General features: G+C 36.5%; 4 protein-coding genes across 5 annotated transcripts; 3 read left to right on the forward strand and 1 right to left on the reverse strand.

Annotated features, from left to right (window-relative positions):
- Positions 1-2413: 2413 nt before the first annotated feature.
- Positions 2414-4980, forward strand: LOC141656492 (plastid-lipid-associated protein 6, chloroplastic). 2 transcript variants are annotated; one of them, XR_012548510.1, is made up of 5 exons: positions 2414-2772; positions 3896-4138; positions 4218-4344; positions 4426-4812; positions 4864-4980. XR_012548510.1 is itself a non-coding variant. In XM_074463403.1 (4 exons), exons 1-4 carry the CDS (start codon positions 2527-2529, stop codon positions 4638-4640), a joined length of 831 nt encoding a protein of 276 aa, XP_074319504.1. In that variant the 5' UTR covers positions 2414-2526; the 3' UTR covers positions 4641-4958. The 2 variants fall into 2 exon arrangements, 1 of the variants encoding a protein (XP_074319504.1); XM_074463403.1 differs by having other exon boundaries at positions 4426-4958.
- An 805-nt stretch (positions 4981-5785) lies between these two features.
- LOC141656493 (kinesin-like protein KIN-10A) lies at positions 5786-10525 on the forward strand. Its single transcript, XM_074463404.1, has 6 exons — positions 5786-6827; positions 7899-8054; positions 8152-8259; positions 8346-8456; positions 8569-9903; positions 10129-10525. The coding sequence occupies exons 1-6, from the start codon at positions 6147-6149 to the stop codon at positions 10408-10410; spliced, it is 2673 nt and encodes an 890-aa protein (XP_074319505.1). The 5' UTR covers positions 5786-6146; the 3' UTR covers positions 10411-10525.
- Positions 10526-10752: 227 nt separating this feature from the next.
- Positions 10753-13651, reverse strand: LOC141656494 (uncharacterized). Its single transcript, XM_074463405.1, has 5 exons — positions 13330-13651; positions 12414-12589; positions 12208-12311; positions 11780-11816; positions 10753-11482 (listed from the first exon to the last, which is right to left on the reverse strand). The coding sequence occupies exons 2-5, from the start codon at positions 12469-12471 to the stop codon at positions 11052-11054; spliced, it is 630 nt and encodes a 209-aa protein (XP_074319506.1). The 5' UTR covers positions 12472-12589; positions 13330-13651; the 3' UTR covers positions 10753-11051.
- Positions 13652-15273: 1622 nt separating this feature from the next.
- On the forward strand, positions 15274-17956 carry LOC141656505 (large ribosomal subunit protein eL14z-like). Its single transcript, XM_074463417.1, has 5 exons — positions 15274-15381; positions 15514-15615; positions 16599-16728; positions 16819-16931; positions 17698-17956. The coding sequence occupies exons 1-5, from the start codon at positions 15379-15381 to the stop codon at positions 17749-17751; spliced, it is 402 nt and encodes a 133-aa protein (XP_074319518.1). The 5' UTR covers positions 15274-15378; the 3' UTR covers positions 17752-17956.
- The last annotated feature ends 561 nt before the right edge of the window (positions 17957-18517 follow it).

Consider the following 18517-nt stretch of genomic DNA (forward strand, 5'->3'; position numbering starts at 1 on the left):
AGGAGAGAGAATGTGCTCTCCATGGAAACAAATGAAGAGGAGCTCTCTTGGTGCTCTTGGGGAAGATCAAAGGAGAGCACTTGGAGTGCTACCTCTCCATATAATACGTGGGTGAATAAATTTATTTTGCAATTTTTTTAATGTAAACATAAAAAAGTGGGTCCAACATTTTATATGGACAACACATTCAATAGTTTTATTGTTGTTGAAGAAAATTTGTTGTTAGTTCTCCAATGAGAGAGTGTGTAAATGAAGAGCAAACTAGTGTACATGCTCTTACAAGTATAAGTTAATTTAAAGTTTATGAACTGAACTTAAAAGATTTTTCTAGACTTAATTGAACTGAACTGAAATTTATAAAATTTGATCTTAACTGAACTTATAAGATATGAACAGAAATTATAGAATCTAAACTGGATTTATAGGAAGTAAACTCAACTTAAAAGTATAGAGACTTTAAAAATAAAATAAAAAACATAACCTAATTCATTAAATTTGAAGCCACCTAAGACTCTCCCATGTACTAGCTTTTTTTGGCTCTTTCTATACAAACTAAAATGTCCCTTGACGAATTCTGAGAGTTATAAACTATACTAGAAGCTAACCTCGTGTCTTTTGAGAGCAAAAATATTTAGTATATAAGTGGATAAGACATTACCCAAACCTACGAAAGAATCAATTGTGAAAAAGGGGAATTACCAAGCAAAGGCAAGCTCTTTGAGGTAAGAGTTAATATGCAACATATTTTATACGCACATTCTATGTAGAGTAAAAAAAACTTAAGTAATCAAGAAGATTGTGCAAATAATCCTCCACCTTGAACATGTTCCTTCTCTTAGTTTGGAAGGTTTCGCTTGTGACCGTCACAAGCTTATGGCCTCTCGCAACTTATCTCTCACTTACTCTTTTACTTGTTATTCGCTTGCAGTTTGTGAGAAGTCACAAACTTGTGACGAAAAATGTCCACCACAAATGAGAATTTGTGTTCCTAATTTTAACATGTTGAATATTTTGTTGCTATATTCTCCATATATATTGTACACTACTCATCAATGAACAATCATCCAAAACCTAAACGTTTATATTGTGCAAGAATTTATATATTGGGAGTTTTAATTGTTTCAAAATTGAGGGCATTATTTAATTTACCCACTCTTTCAAATTGATAAGAATATTTAAATGAACCACATAATATAAAATATGATAGTTAATTTATAGAAGACGCAAAATTATAAGACATGTTTATTTAGATATTGAAATTTTTATAGTTGAATAAAAATCGAACATCCCTAAACTTTTCATGTTGTAAAATATCGAAAACGAAAATTATGTTATTGGTGTTGCATTTACAATTAAAAAAAAAAAAGGAAAAATCGTCGTATATTTATTAGGTTTGGTTTTCATAACACTCTATATAAGATCTTGTGCAACCGGTTTAAGCTGTGTTTGGCAAGACAAATAAAGTATCTTATTTTATCAAAGTGGCTTATTTGATCAAAATTCCAGGTGCCTTATTTGTTTGACAAGTGTTTGGCAAATAGTTTATTTAATAAATAATTTACGTGAAATGAAAAGCTACCTAGAGAGTAGCATTTGGGAAATAAGCTACCTGTTTTATGTTATTTTTTTTTTTTGTCCCTTCATTTCTAATATTAAATACTTATTATGTCTTTTTATGTCATTTTGTTAAAAATCAGCTACTTTTCAACTAGTTTGTCAAACATTTTGGTATAATCAGCTACTTTATCGGCTTTTAATTTCCAGCTATCTTATCATCTACCTTTTTAGGTTTCAACTATCAGGAAAGTTTTCACCTAATTTTTTCAAACAAAGCCTTAAGATCAAATTCTCATCTTTTCGTGGTTTGGATCATTTTTAAGTGAATTCTTGTCAAATTATTTAGGGATAACCGTTAATATCCAATAATAAACATTTTGGTCGAGTTAAATTCAAGTCCTCAATTTACATTCAAATCAAGTTATTCGGGTCGATTGCAATTTTACGAGGTCGGCTTAGAAATATGTCATCCTACAGTGCGTTTTGCTTCAGACCATTGCTTTTGGTCTGAAATAAGACAGACAATATGTTATCATTTGACAGTAAAATGTTTGTATTTTTCTAATAACATGTTACCATTATTTCCCCCACTATTTTCAGGGTAAAAAGTGACACCTTTAGTGATAACATTTTTTAAATTTACTACTTACATTTTATTAAAAAATGACAACATTTTATCGGTCTTATTTCAGACGGAAAAGTGTCGATCTGAAATAAGATTTTGCGGTCATCCTAATAGGCTAATTTCATACTCCGTGTGTGGGTTACCAAAGACCAATCAATTTCATACTCCGTGTGTGGGTTACCAAAGACCAATCAATTGAGTCAATTTAGACTCCTCAATATATCCATTGTTAAAGTCCACACAATAATTTTTCCAATTTGGGTTAAAAGAAAGGAAAAATGGAAGTATGAACTACTATAACACTTGTTGAAAAATATTTCCATTTTCTTCCAAAGCTAATAACAATGGCTTCCCTCATTCTCTCTAATCTACCCTCCTCCCATCTTTCTCTATCTTACCCTTCAACATCATCATCCTCTTCTTCAAGGGAATTCCATTGTTTTGGTCAAAAGTTTCAATCTTTGAAATGGGTTCAATTCAGTAAAAGGAATAGAAGAATTAGTATAGTGTCACAAAAGATGTCAATTGATCTTGATCCAGTTTCCTCTTTTCTTGATCCTTCTGTTTCCTCTTTGAAGCTCAAATTATTGGTATTTTCTCTTTTTTTAATTATCTTTTTAATTATATTTTTTTTGGTTAATTATGTTACTTATAATGGCTGTTGTCTTGTTGATGTTATTGCATTGGGTAATTCTCTCAGTTTTTTAATTTCATTCATACTGAATTTTGATGCTGACATGTTGCTGAAAATGTGTTCCTAGTTTGCTGTTTGCGATATCATGTTACTGTGTTGTATGAAACTTGGTTTCAGAACTTCAAACCTATCTATTGTGCTGCAATCGAAAACTAGATAACTTTGAGAGTTTGTTTGGATAGCAAAAGTGGAGGGAAAGAGAGGGGAGGGGGAAGGAGGGAAGGGGAAGGGAGGGAAGGGAAGGGGAGGGGGAATGGGGTGTGAGTGTTTGGATACAATTTCCCTCCAAATCTTGTCTATTGTGGAGAGATTTTGATTTGTCTTGGAGGAGGGAAAATGGATCCCTCCAAATCCCTCCCCCTCCATTTCTCTCCACCCTTAGTCCCTTATTTGCTAACAACTTAACAAGGGATTTTATTATTTTAAAACTACTCTCCCTCACTTTCTTTTCTCTCCAAATCTCTCTATCCAAACACACCCTGAATGAAACCATTTTACGGTAGATTAGATGCTGACGAGATTTAAACCCAAGTCATGAGTATTACTTCGTGTATGTGTGATTGGGTATTATGTACTCCTCCGTCCCGATCGCGGAGGCAGTATTTGCATTTAGGAGGACTAAAAATTTCAATGGGGACAAAAAAAGTAATGCCATAAGGCAAACTTTCGAAAATTTTAACTATTCCCATCTGTTGGGGACTAACTGGAGAAGCCGCAGAGAGTCCCATTTTAGAGGGCTGGTATGGCTGATGCATCTCCGTGGCCTAATACTTTTGTCCAAGCGATGTTAATTGGACTCAATTACAAGTATCCTATAAAGTTGCTGTCAAGTGTCCAACTCGGCTATTTTATGAAAAGCCACATATTTTAGGCGTAATATGGTGTCTAAGTGTCGTAAGCATGTCCGAATGTGGAATGTTGAACATGGGCACACAAGGTAATATACGGAGTACATCATTAAATGACAGAAGGCCAGTAACACGTTTGGTTTCATAACAAATTGGATACTTTTATCGCAGAGTGCTGTTTCTGGGCTAAATAGAGGTCTTGCAGCAAGCGAAGATGATCTAAGGAAGGCAGATGAAGCTGCAAAAGAGCTTGAAGCTTCTGCTGGGCCTGTAGACTTATCTATTAAAGATGAGCTTGATAAACTGCAAGGAAGATGGAAACTGATATATAGCAGTGCTTTCTCGTCGCGCACTTTAGGTGGAAGTCGTCCTGGACCTCCCACTGGAAGGCTTCTGCCTATCACCCTTGGTCAGGTCTGATATCATCAACACTAGTTCTCCCTATTCTAGAGTTTTGTCAGTGTGTGTTTTACAAATGTGTTTTTCTACTCAGGTTTTCCAACGGATCGATGTTGTAAGTAAGGACTTTGACAACATTGTGGACATCGAGTTAGGTGCTCCATGGCCGTTTCCCCCTCTTGAGCTGACTGCTACATTAGCACACAAGTTTGAGCTTGAAGGTATTTTATTTTCTAAACGCTTCACTTAATCCATGGTCGAATTTCAGCCGTATCTCCAAAACTTTGTCAAATCTCTTACAGGGACCTCAAAAATTAAAATCATATTCGAGAAAACAACAGTGAAAACTACTGGGAACTTCTCCCAGCTACCACCACTAGACATTCCTCGAATCCCAGACTCTTTGAGGCCGTCATCAAACACTGGAAGTGGTGATTTTGAAGTCACGTATATGGATTCCGATACCCGTGTCACCAGAGGAGACAGAGGGGAGCTTAGAGTTTTTGTCATCGCTTAGGTTCATGTTAATATGACATTGTATCTCCAATCTGTGGATTGATTTGCCGATCATTCATGTGTATGAATAAACTGGTAAATATATACTCCGTATGTTAAAAGAGCTCCAAACCATTATACTAGACATGTATGTAAGTTTATTACATTGAATAAAGACGGGAGAGTTACGCTATGTTAATGACTTACTCATCTTAATTATATACTCCGTACATGAATCCGACGAGCGAAAATGTTTCTATATCTGTGATGTATGAGTATTATGTGTGGACATGAGTGAATTTACAGGTTTTTCCTATGTTTAGCAAGAGATGTTATATGTTACAGTTCTCGAGTTCCCTGTCTTGTGATTTGTGAATGCAGATTTCTTGAACCGAAAAAGAAGAGCTTCGTCGTAGCTCAAATGGTAAAGATAACCTACCGAGTACTTGATTTTCTTGATTCATATGCTAAAGATAACCTACGGAGTAGTTCAAATGCAGGTTTCTTAGCAGTTTCGTATAAAAACTGGAAAAATAAAATAAAAAGTAATGACGTGGACCCATTGTGACAAAATAGTTTCAAAAAAAAAAAAATCTCCTAGCAGTCCCCCAATGAAACCTACGGAGTACTTGATTTTCTTGATTCGATTCTCCCACCTTTTACTCAACCCAACAATAAAATATCAATAAAAATTTAAAAAATTAAATCGAAATACTACGAAGGTAACAACTTTCGAGACAGTCTTTTCCAAAAATATCATTGAACCTTATTTAATAAATCTCTACATAAGTGAAAACTTCTGAGTGATATTTCTTTCAGAAAAACGAAGATTAAATTGAAATTTAAAATACGAAAACTACTAGTTCGTCAATGACTAAAACAAAGAGAAAAGACCAAAGAGAGTAAAACTTTGATGCACCCCAATCATACTCAAACTTTTATATCATCCTAACTTAAATTATCATCCTAACTTAAATTCCCCTTTCACTTGTACAAACTTCCTCACATACGAGGTACATTCATTGCTAGGGTTAATATATATTTCTTTAATATGTCATTCTTTTTAAATTTTACTTAAGTAGTGAACTAATGACATAATACGTAATTACTCTATATTAATCATTTGTTCGTTAAAATAACCGAGTCTTCTCAAATAAGACGGATTTTACGAGATCACCACATTTTTTTTACGAGATCACCACCTTTGACACGAGAAATACACTATTTTCACCGCACAATCAACTTTAAGTACCCTATACAAAACTAGCCGTTAAGATCACTCATTGTAACGGCTCTCTCCACTTTTCAAATTCACAATAAAATATTATTCCCAATTTTAACATCATTTCTTTCCATTTTTTCCGTTACAATCATTCATTCTTTCCCCACTTTCAGCTCTCTTCAATCAATTCTCCAAAACCCACATTCAAAGATTCAATCTTTTTCACATTTTCAATCTCAATTAGATTAGATTACATTGATTGATTGTATAAACCCTAATTCTTGATTTCAAAAATTGGGGGAAAAAATGGCACCAACAGCAACACCATCACCAGCATCAAAATCAAATCAAACACACTTTACACAAATCCGAACACCCCAATCAAAACAGCGAATTAATTTCAATTCCTCAAGAATCTGTCAACAAAACCCTAATCATCAAAATAATCAAAATGCAGAACACCCTGTAGAAGTCCTAGGTCGGGTCAGAAACAATCCGGGTCCGGGTCCGGGTCCGGACCCACTGCCGACAGCGAACTCGTTCCAAATCAACCCAGATAAGCAGTCAATTCGGGTAAAGACGGAAGTCGGGTACCGTGATTTTAGGCTAGATGGGGTGTCATCTTCTGAGGAGGATGACCTTGAAGGGTTTTACAAGAAGTTTATTAAATCTAGAATCTTAGGGGTTAAAATGGGTGCTAAATGTACTATAATGATGTATGGGCCTACGGGTTCGGGTAAAAGTCATACTATGTTTGGGTGTTTGAGGCAGCCTGGGATTGTTTATAAGTCTTTGAAGGATATTTTAGGTGGTGGAGAGGATGGTAATAATGATGAGGGTGGTGGCGGAGGCGGTGGCGCGGCCGGGATTGGGATGTTTGTGCAAGTTAGTGTTTTGGAGATTTATAATGAGGAGATTTATGATCTTTTGTCTTGTGATAAAGGTGGTGGTGGGTTTACTCTTTGGTCTAAAGGAAGTGCTTCTAAGGTATAATTCTGTTATTTCGTTACTCCCTCCGTCTCAATCATTTGTTTACATGAGTATATTATTAGTTCTACATTGTTTCATGGTGATTGTTGCCTGAAAACTATTTTTTTTGAGCTTGTGATTATGTTGCTGCTTACTCCCTCTGTCCCGGTCATTTGTTATCCTTTTCCATTTTGGGGTGTCTCAGTCATTTGTTGTCCTTTCTATTTTAAGAATGAATTTGATGAGTAATTTGATCATTCACACCCAATTTATTCCACTTGTCATTTAGTAATTGGCCCTCTTTCCCTTTCCTTGGTCTTTGTGCCAAAATCAAAGGACAACAAATGACCGGGAGGGAGGGAGTACATTTTTACCTCACTGCCTTATTTTTGCATCTTAATACTGTAATGATAATGATTGTTGTGCCTGAATTTTGATGGTATTGTGGGTTTGTGACATCGTGGTTGTTTTGTTTGTTGGGTATTGAACTCACATAACCCGTTTTTCGAGTTTGTGCTGCATTACTGTTCAGTTATTACTTTATTTTGCATCTTTATACTGTATATCTTAGTATAATTCTGTGATGTGATGGATGATTGCTGAGTTTATGGTGTCTGTGTAAGATAAGTTGTTGTGTTTGTTAGTGTCTTAGGAAGTGTGTATTAGCATTAACCCAGCTAGTTTCTCAAGAGACGGTCTCACACATGAAAAATGTTCAATGCATAAATGTAGGGGTCTCATAAAATTATCGTGTAAGACCGTCTCTTTAAGGGTGTGTTTGGATTGAGGGATTTGGAGAGAAAAGAAAGGGAGGGAGAATAGGGGACTTAAAATCCCTTATTTGGATAACAAATGAGTTTGGAGGGAAATGGAGGGATCCATTTTCCCTCCTCAAAGCCTAATCAAAATCTCAAGTATTCCGGGTTTCTGATTCAATTGTGGTCGAATCACTAGTTGGAATTCGTTCTTCCGTTTGGACAATCTGAAATACTTGATTAAGAACTCAACAAGACTCCAAAGCTGATGAAAACTTACATATTGCATGAGTTTGAGTGTTCATTGATAACTGGAAAGAAATCCTTATTGCAGGTGAAACTGGAAGTGATGGGAAAGAAAGCTAAAAATGCATCTTTTATTTCTGGAAATGAGGCAGGAAAAGTCCTGAAAGAAATCCAGAAAGTCGAAAAAAGACGCATTGTTAAAAGCACAAACTTGAATGATCGAAGCTCGAGAAGTCACTGCATGGTTTGCATCATAATTGACCTCTTGTTTATACTTCTTGTGAACCATATCCTTGTTTAAGCAGATCTTGACTCTTTTTATGGAATCCCTGCCTTTTCAGATAATTCTCGATGTCCCGACAGTTGGAGGAAGGCTTATGCTTGTTGACATGGCAGGATCAGAGAATATTGAGCAAGCTGGCCAAGTCGGATTTGAAGCAAAAATGCAGGTAAGATTTTGCATTGTTCATATTGTACTCTTTTAGTTAATTCTTGACTTTTACATGAAGTAAAATTGTTCGCTTTTCTTTCACAGACTGCCAAGATTAATCAAGGTAATATCGCCCTAAAGAGGGTTGTTGAGTCTATTGCTAATGGTGATTCTCATGTACCCTTCAGAGACAGCAAGCTAACTATGCTTCTGCAGGTATATAGAACTTCCGTACAGTAGCTCAAAAAACTTGAATTCAAAATAATGTGATATCGTGTTTTTTAACATCAATCCCAACTCTTTGACTGGTTTTGGGTAATTTTGGCAGGACTCTTTCGAGGATGACAAATCAAAGATACTGATGATCTTGTGCGCGAGTCCAGACCCAAAAGAGTTGCACAAAACAATATCAACCCTCGAGTATGGAGCGAAGGCAAAATGCATTGTCCGTGGTCCCCACACTCCAAAGGATAAAATCAATGGTGAAGATTCATCATCTGCTGTCATTCTGGGATCAAGAGTTGCAGCAATGGATCAGTTCATTATGAAGCTGCAAATGGAGAACAAGCAGCGCGAGAAAGAGTGCAATGAAGCCCGAAAGCAGCTAATGAAGAAGGAGGAAGAGGTTTCCCAACTAAGGTCAAAGCTTGACCAAGCAGGTTCAAAGGTGGTTGGGGGTGCAAGTGAAGAGGAAATCAATGAGAAGGTCAATGAGAGAATGGAAATGCTTAAAAAGGAACTTAACAAGCAGTTAGAAGAGTGCAGGACAATGGCAAGCGAGTATGTCGAAATGGAGAAAAGAGCTATGGAAGAGAAGATGCAAAGACAGCAACAAGAAGTTGAGATGTTGAGAAAAAGGTTGGAGGAAATGGAGCTTGAGTTGTCACGTTCTAGGGATGGTTGTAGTAGTGGCAGTAGCGATGATAGTGGTGTTGATCTGGAAGGAATTGGTCTAGCTAGACGTCTCAAGGAAGTTTACGCTGATGAAGATCCCGGAATGCTGAAGTCTATGGAGATTGATACTGGAGATCAAGAATCATATTCGCGGGAAGTCAGGATAATTGGACAGTCTCCAACTAATAATCTCTTCAGTGTGGGGCCTACAGTTGCTGACAGGACATACCTAAGCACTGTTTTCGAGGAGGATGAGACCGAGGCTGAGGACTATGAGGTTGAGAAAAAAGTAATTGAGGAAAAGAAAGTTTCGACACCAGATGTTCAACTCACTCCTTCCTCTAGGAAAACCAGGATTCAGAACATATTTACACTCTGTGGAAATTACAGGGAACTCTCTCAGAGAACCCCTGTGTGTGCTGAGGAAGCTGCTGATGTGGGTCCTAAGTTGGGTAATGGACTCGATAATTACTCTCCTATCCGGTCAGAGTCTTTGTTCAAAACTACACCAGAAAAGATCACAGAAATTCCCTTAGTAAAACAAGTATCTGAGCCTCTGAAGGAGAATATGGACCCGGCTAAAGATGTCGTCGATGATAGTACAGTTCTGATTGAAGTCTATGTCAAATGGGAAGCAACCAAGGATAACCATGGCAAGTTTATCAACAAGCTCAAGGTTGTGAAGGATGCTACATTAGCTGATCTTAGGAAACTGATAGAAATTCACCTCGGAGTCGACAAGCAGGATTTTACATTCCTGTCATTAGGGGTATGCCATAACATTTTACTGCTGCTCTATTTACCTCATTCCAACTGATTTCTGTAACAGCTAGTAGACTTGGCAAAACTATCCTGACGCAAACCCTAAAATGACTCATCCCGAGCCAAAAGTGAACAAAACTGTTCTTTCAGGCCATCACTTTTTGTTCCTGATCTTTCTTGTTCAGCAGATTTCTTTGAAGTAAACTGTTTTTGTGTTTGGAAATGATTGCAGGATCCGACAGGTGCGCCCATTTCCAAAGAGAAGGAAGCAACCATGCTAGCGAGTAAACTGCCAACATGCAACACCCAACTAGGAGGCCACCTGGCGTGCTTACGCCCATTGAAGGGAGGTCAATGCCCGTCTCTGCTACCATTTACTTCTTTGGAGAACAAGCTTCAGCTTCCTGCAACTCCACTTTCTTGCCTGAAGAAAGTAAGTCATAATGAGGATTTATCCCCATGCCTAGTCTCTAATCTAGGTTCCACTCCTTATATCACTGTTCGTCGATGTTAGAAGTACAAAAACCTATGTACTCATATTGTATGCCCAACTTTTGTATCACCAACTGATGTGAATTGTCTGTACACAGTTCTTCTGGGTTTATGACTTAATGCATGTTTGTCAATCATCTTCAATCTTTATTACTGCATTTCTGCATTGTTTTCTCCTCTAAAAGCACTAGATTTTTTGCTCTTACAGAAGAAGTTTCGGACTGGTAAAGTCGTGGCAGTCATATACGGATTTCATTAGAACGAAACTAATGAACCCATCTTCGCAGACAGAAAACACAGAAAATACTGCAGTAAATTAAGTCCCTGACTTGTTATCAGGGAAAGAAAAACTCGGAAAGATATATAAAAAAAATCCTGGTATACTGTAATTGCTGATGTATTTCTGAACATTAAACATCCTTTGGGAATTTCTAACTGCTCCTACAGACAATCAGATGAACTGAATCGCGTTCAAGAAGCTACGGAGTACTATTCTATTTACATATAAAAAATACCCAGTGATTCAAAAGGGAAGGGAGAGGGCAGGACAAAGGAGCGGCGTTAGTCTGTAGCATCTATTTCTGCAAATTAGCCTCATTCGACTATGTGGCGGAAAAAAAAATGACAAATGAAGCTAATTCCACGAAATGGGAATATAGTAATTTACATGGCACGAATTCGTCTACCAGCTTTATCATCCATTGCATTCTGATCTACTTCAGAACATGTATCATTGCTTTTCAACATACTACTACCTGATCCTGATCGATCTCGGGATTTTGGGCCTGGCATTGAATCCGAAGGGGATAAGTCGGATGTCGTGGATGTGGAGTTGGACTTGGATGAGGTCTTGGTTTTTCTTCTACGCGAAGTTTTTGAGCTTGAGGGTGCGGTTTCTGATGTTGATGACCTTTTAGGGGAGTCAGCAGCACTGGTCCCTGCTGAAGTGTGCCTCCTTGCTCCTCTGGGTTTGTCAGACCGTCGTTTTGATGGGGACGGCTCGAGGGTTGAGGCGCCTGACCGGGCTGTGACCCGTTTTTCTTGGTCCGCGGGCCTTGGATCACTGGCGCTTGAACCATTCTGCTGATCACCACCTACATGACCAATTGCAGTCCAATGTGATAAATTCTGATACATTACTGTTGTTAGTAAAGTAAGAAAATTTCCGCGAAAAAAAAAAGGTTTGGGTTAATTTCACTTTATCGCGGTTTTGCAATGAAATCTTTAGTTATATCACCAAAGTGAAAGTACAATCCGAAAATTTATGGTACAATGTTAAAATTGGTAAGGCATGTTCAAAACCCGTCTGCATCAATATTACCCTTCCGAGGACTCCAATCAGACCCATAAAAACGACATTGCGCAAATTATATATTGTTAATTATTCATACCATTTGGAGGTCCTTCTCCATCTTTAAATTTCTGAATCTGTGAAAATACATGTAAGTAGTTGTCATACAAGAGAACAAATAACATACATTACGAGTTACGAGTGAGTGGTGGAGCCCGGGGGGCTAGCAGGGGCGCCCGCCTTCGCTGGCGTTGGAAAATTTCAAAATTTTTAGTTAAAATTTCCGAATTTTTTCGAGGTTGCCTAATAGAATAACCTCTTCACCCGCTGAAATTTTTCGCCCCCGCTAGCTTTAAATCCTGGCTCCGCCTATTATTTACGACAATAATTAAGAAAAGAAAAGTATACTTCCTCCGTCCAAGTCATTTGTTTATCTTTGATTAAAATATCACTCACAAATAATATAAATAGTAAATAAATGACCGGGACGGACGGAGTATATGTTTAAGGGAGGTGTTAGTTTCTTGCCCAACTAGGTGAACTTGCAGCTGGACCATCCCATCCAATATGGGCAACATGTTTGACATCAGTAGGACACCCAATTTGCATTTCGGGCTCATCTTCCTCCTCTTCTACATATTATATTCCACACATTAAATTAAAAATAATATGATCGACGAGAAAAAAAGGTTTGAAATGACGGATTTTATTATAAAAGGGTGAAGATTACATACCGAATATTTGTGAAATGTATCTTAGACCTTTTAGAAGTCCCTTCACCTTATTCGACATTGTATTGATGCCTGCGAATATATGTCGTTCTTCGAGTTTTCGATATGTCGAAGAACAATGACAAATGCTCTAATGAAAATATTATGTTACTCTATTGTAGGAATTTAGGATGTTATATCTGCAAAAGGGAAGGAAAAAACTGTTCATTCATTCATGCAATGTTGGTTGTATGTCTTACAGAAAATAATTCATTTACATTATTTTTTCATATAATTAATAAGATCTTCCCTAGGGAATGATTGAATGAAACAGGGTAGGAGGTGGCATTGGCATGCATAAAATTTGTGAATATAAATATACTCTCTTTCGAGAAAAATGAATGATTGAGACGGAGAGACTTGGAACTAAATCACTAGTCGGATATGAATATATTTTATTTGGTTCTCTCTTTTAAATTGCAGACCACGAAGACCCATTAACAAAAATAATTTAAGCAGATTTAAACAAAATAGACTTTTGTAATGAAAAATGGATAGTTTCTCTTGTTTGTTGTCTTGAGTTGACCTGATTTATGTGCTGTTTTTTTGAATGCATAGCATAAACAAGCATCTGCGGTTTGCCTTGACCACGGTGTAAAATATTGCATGTGACACCAATATGCGACCAAGTTATCAACGTTTTCAGGTTACAAGGATCACATTTGAGGATGTAACGATTGTAATATAGTGAAGAGGTTGAGATGAGGTTGTGACGACCGATTCTAAGATGAAGTCTCAAACCACAATTTAATACCAAGGCCTAAACATTTGTCAATCTAGGAAATGAGAAAATATATTCCAATAATGCTTAGATTAATACGTATGTTATTTTTAAATGGAATATAATGCAAATATGTGCATGCAAAAGTAGCATCCATACCTAAAAAAAATTGGGATATTGATGTATTATCTTCTTTCTATCACGGAAAAGGATCGGAAGTACATGAAAATATCAAAATATTTAAGAAAACTCCAATAGTTTTCTATATATCATTTAAAAACAATGATAAAATTCATGAATCGATATATTTGTGAAATTGTAAATGATAAATGTGAAGCTGGCCTCTGCTAGAAATTAAAGGGTATTTGTAAGAAATAACAAATTTGAACAATGTATCATGTGTTTTGATTAATTAAAAGAGAGGAAAATGGTAATGAAATGGGAGGCATTTTGTAAATGATTGTTAAATGTTTTCAAGGGAAAAATAAGTTTATTGGTTTATTTGGTTTAATGTGAAATTGCCAGCTAAAAATCCTCTAGAAATGTTATTGTAGTAGTTTAATTTTTCTTAATTCAAACGCTAAAATTCTTGTGTACACGTAGACTTTTTCATTCCTTTCAACTCGTTTATTTAAATTTGATAGGTCGGTCTCATGCAAGACTTTCTCATTCTTTTCAACTCGTTTATTTTAAGTTCATAAGTCGATCCCATGCAAGACTATTCATATTTTTCGAATGTGCGATCGAACAAATTTAATTGAAACTATGTTTTATTTAAAGTTGATTACTTCACCATTGTATGTTTTGGATAATCTGGTGGACAACAACATATCAAAACAACATGGAAATTTGTGAAATTACGTAACTAAAAACACATGGTATATAAATAACTTTAGCCTCTCCCTTCTATAATCAATCGGTGATAAACCCCAAAATTATTTTGGATCATTTTTCCGTGTTTGAGTTTGTTTTATTGAGCCACGTTATCTGTTATTGGCTTATTGCCCGTAAATTCTAAAGAACTAATCTAATCCAAATAACATGAACATACCTGGAGATGATAAGAAATGCGAAGATAATTGATTTGATGAGTGCCTGATTTAAATTTTACCAAATCTGATCTAATCAATATTAATCTAACACTCATATACTACTTGATACTAAATTGATTTTATGGATCCAGAATAACATATATACATATACATATACAGATTATCTTTCTAAGAAAATAATAATTTTAAAAAAAATAACTTGAATATTCTCTAAGCTGACGTGTCAACCGAATAATTCTCACAATCGAGATAAATATCACATAACACATACTCAAACACAAACCAACACAAAATACATCAGATATATAAAAATCAATTATTATGTATCTATTAGGGTTGTCAGCGGGACGGGTACAAGTGGGTACCTTCCCGCATCCGCCCCAGTTGGGGCGGGGATGGGTAGAGATTTGGCGGGTGGTGGGGCGGGTGCGGGTACGAAAATTGTACCCGCCATGGGTCATGGGGCAGGGATGGATTTGCATCTTACCCACCTAATACCCGCCTACCCGCAAATCATTAAAAAAACTAGTAGGATTATGATAATTATATAAATCTTATTTAGTTATAATTAAGATATAATGTTAATAAAAACTATTTTATAAAGATTTTTACTAACTTATTTAGTGAAAAAATAAAATTATAAAGATAAATTCAAAAAAATGGAAATTAATAGTGATTAAATCAACTTTTACGATAAAATTTATTGAATAAAATTATCGTGTAGCGGGTTAATGGGTAAGCGGGGCGGGTACGGTTTTATATTTCCACCCGTTGGGGCGGGGATAGTTTTGGAAACTTGTACCCGCCACGGGTGTTGGGGCGGGGATGGGTACGAGTTTTTCTTGGTGGGTACGGGTACAGGTACGGGAAAGCCTATATCCACCACCGCCCCGCCCAATGACATCCCTAGTATCTATATACCAACCGAATAACCCGTTTACCAGCTCCGAACTAAACCAAACAAAAAAAAGGGCCTCTCTAAGTTGGGCCAAGTTAGAAGCTTAATCTGTATTCGCAAATAGCCCAAAACAATCTCAAAAAACCCTATCATCACTTCTTCCTACATACATAAACCAAACAACAGCAACCAAAAGCCCTAATTTTGCTTCCCAATTTCACCTCTTTTCACTCGCATTCTCTCTCCTCGCCGCCGAAAATGGTAATCACTCCCTCTCCGCCGCAATCGCCGCCATGGATTCACATTTCCGATAAATCTTCGGTTTTGATTACCGTAACGTCGTCGTTTTTATCTGATTAATTGCGTTTATTTTGTTGTTTTCATGAAATGTAGCCGTTCAAGAGGTACGTTGAGGTCGGAAGAGTTGCTCTTGTTAACTATGGTAAAGAGTATGGTCGCCTTGTCGTCATCGTTGATGTCATCGATCAAAACCGAGTAAGTTTTTCTTCATTTTTTTTAATTCACTTTAATTTGCTCTTCTATGATTAATTTTGTCAGTTTTGCTGTTAAAACACCTGAAATTTGTTATCGGTGGTTGATTTATTTGCTGTTAATTTGCTAGTGGTATCCGCTGTTGTGATATTGGAATTAGTTATTCCGTCTCGATCATTTGTTTACTTTCGATTAAAATATGCTCATAAGGAATAAAGAAGTATACAAATTATTAGGACGGCTGGAGTAACTGTTATGCGTAGATCAAACAAGATATTGCGTAACTTGATTAGTGGTTTAGGAGATTAATAATGTTACTCTATTCAAATTAATGAATGTTTGATTTGATTGTATTTGGATTAATATAGGTGGACTTATAGTAACATAAGCAAACGATAGTGTGCGTATGTGTGTTTGTGCAACATAAACATTAATGGTGGAAAAGGAAGTTTGTCCTTTTTCGCCGCTTAATCATGAAATGATGCAGGTGCTGTTTGTTGAAATGTGTTGTAGATTTTAGTTTAATTGAGCTTTTCTGTGTCCAAGCCTCCAAGGAAGCTAAAGAATCACGATTCTTTGGTTTTAGATTATGATAGACTTGGCAAATAGCTTACTAAAGCAGTCATGATTTTCTTAATTGCGAAGTAGGAGTCATTTGTTAAAATTTAGCAAAAGGACACAATTTTTTAAATTTATTTGTGAATGTTATACTCCCTTCGGGTTCATTCCTATCAATTGTATACAGTCGTTCGAGATAAGTGAGGGATTTTGAAAAATGTATACTCATTATGTTTCATCCCAACATTCCGTAAGCCTTGACATGAGAGGGTATGTCTGTATTTCCCCCTCCCTACCTTGTCACTTGTGTGTCCCCTTAAAGTTGTTTGATAATGTTGTCAGTGTTTATGAGAATTGAACGTGAATTTGGATGATTCAAAGCATTCCTGGTCTAACTCCATTGTTGTTTGGTTTTGAATGAATGACAGGTTCTAGTCGATGCCCCCGATATGGTCAGAGGTCAAATGAACTTGAAGAGGCTTTCATTGACTGACATAACTGTTCAAATCGAGAAGGTGCCCAAGAAATCAACTTTGATTGCTGCCATGGATGCTGCTGGTATAGTGATATTGTCCATGCGCTAGTGTTTAATGGCTAAAGTATTTTGTGATGTGCTCAGTATGTGATTAATACGCATTTATTATCCAGATGTTAAGAACAAGTGGGAGAACAGCTCATGGGGAAGGAAGCTGATTGTTCAGCAGAAAAGAGCTGCCCTCAATGACTTTGACAGGTTCAAGATCATGTTGGCCAAGATCAAGGTTCGTAGTTCACTGATCCAAATTTAATTTTTATAATATCTTTCTGCTTCAACTATGTTGATAGGTTACCGAATTTGCTACGTTGTTGAATCACCAATTGATTCAAGCGTATTCTATATATTTTTTATCAGCTGCTCTATTATGGGTGTATTGCTTGCGTATTAGATGTCTGCTTTGCCTATTCATATTGATTCAGGCAAACTTGACTATATTTATGTGCGCAATCAATTAGTGAACTTAAAAATAGCTATTTCCCTATTTGGGTTCCTGTATTTGTGTACAATCAATTAGTTGACCTGAAAATGGTTTCTAGCAATAATCATGTAAAGCGGCAATTAGCCTGCTAAATTTCAATTGAATTCGTGCTTGTGCAAGTTTAATTGTCTTCATTTACTTAATAAATTTTTTGGATATTAACTGCAAGGAGATTTATAGTTTCCTGTATTTGGTTGATCCTTCACCCGCATAGCTTAGTAACTAAAAATGCCAAGCTAAAGGAATAACTTTGATTGAAAGATATCCCATTTCCCCCCTTTGTAGTCAATAGGTTATTTTAGTTTCTATTTACATTGTACACCAACTAATTACGACTTCTCTCGCTTGAAAGTGAACAGTCACTGGTATGTTATCGTACGGTTTACTATTGCTCTGCTTTATCCAGTATTTGTGGACATTGTGGTTAAATTCTTGGTCTCTTGCATTTCCGAAGTACCGAGTTTAGCATTTCGCTTGCTTTTTTAAAATTTATGTTGTATTGACAATGCAGAAAGCCGGAGTTGTGAGGCAGGAGCTTACAAAGTTGAAGAAGCAAGCTGCTTAAGCTTAAATTGTGTAGGATGCAAGATTTCATTTCATCTTATGTTATTTTGGCCGTTGAGGTGTTTAGAAACAGTTTTGTGCACGAATCTATTGTCAGATTGCTCCGTACTCAATGGATTTTTATTGTGTTACCAATACATGTTTGCCAAAGTAATCAATATTGGCTGGAAGGTTTTGTGCTGTCGAGCCGATGTATGTTTGATGAAGTTTATGTTTCGGTGGTTAGCTGATATATTCTTGAATCTTGAGTTATACATGATACAAAATCAAGATTCCTAGGTTAAGCGAATGGAATCATTAAATGGATAGGAGGTGCTCTTGCTTTCTCCTAGTTGTTACAGAATTGATCGTTTGGAATTTGCAATGTCTGCTTAGGGCATTAGCAATAGACAAACCTCTAAGAGGTTTGTTCTCATGCCACATAAGCTAATATACAAACTCATTTACCTACAAACCTCCTAAACAACAAACAAACCTCTTGAGGTTTATATCATGGCCACTATATCTTTTTTTCTCCTCTCACATTCTCTCTCCACAAACCTGGTTACTAATTTGTAACCCCTCTCATCCATGAACATCAACACTCATCACCAACAATAGAAGGTTTGTTGACAAACCTCTAAAATTATGGACATGTCATCCTACAAACCTCTTAATGAACCTCTATTGCTAATGCCCTTAGTGATGCATCATAAATCATAATCACCGCTTTCGGCTAGGTAAACAACTCACTAGAAATTGGATGAGTGAATTATTGATAAAATATC

Source organism: Silene latifolia, chromosome 5 (assembly GCF_048544455.1).
Source record: "Silene latifolia isolate original U9 population chromosome 5, ASM4854445v1, whole genome shotgun sequence".
Classification (NCBI taxonomy): domain Eukaryota; kingdom Viridiplantae; phylum Streptophyta; class Magnoliopsida; order Caryophyllales; family Caryophyllaceae; genus Silene; species Silene latifolia.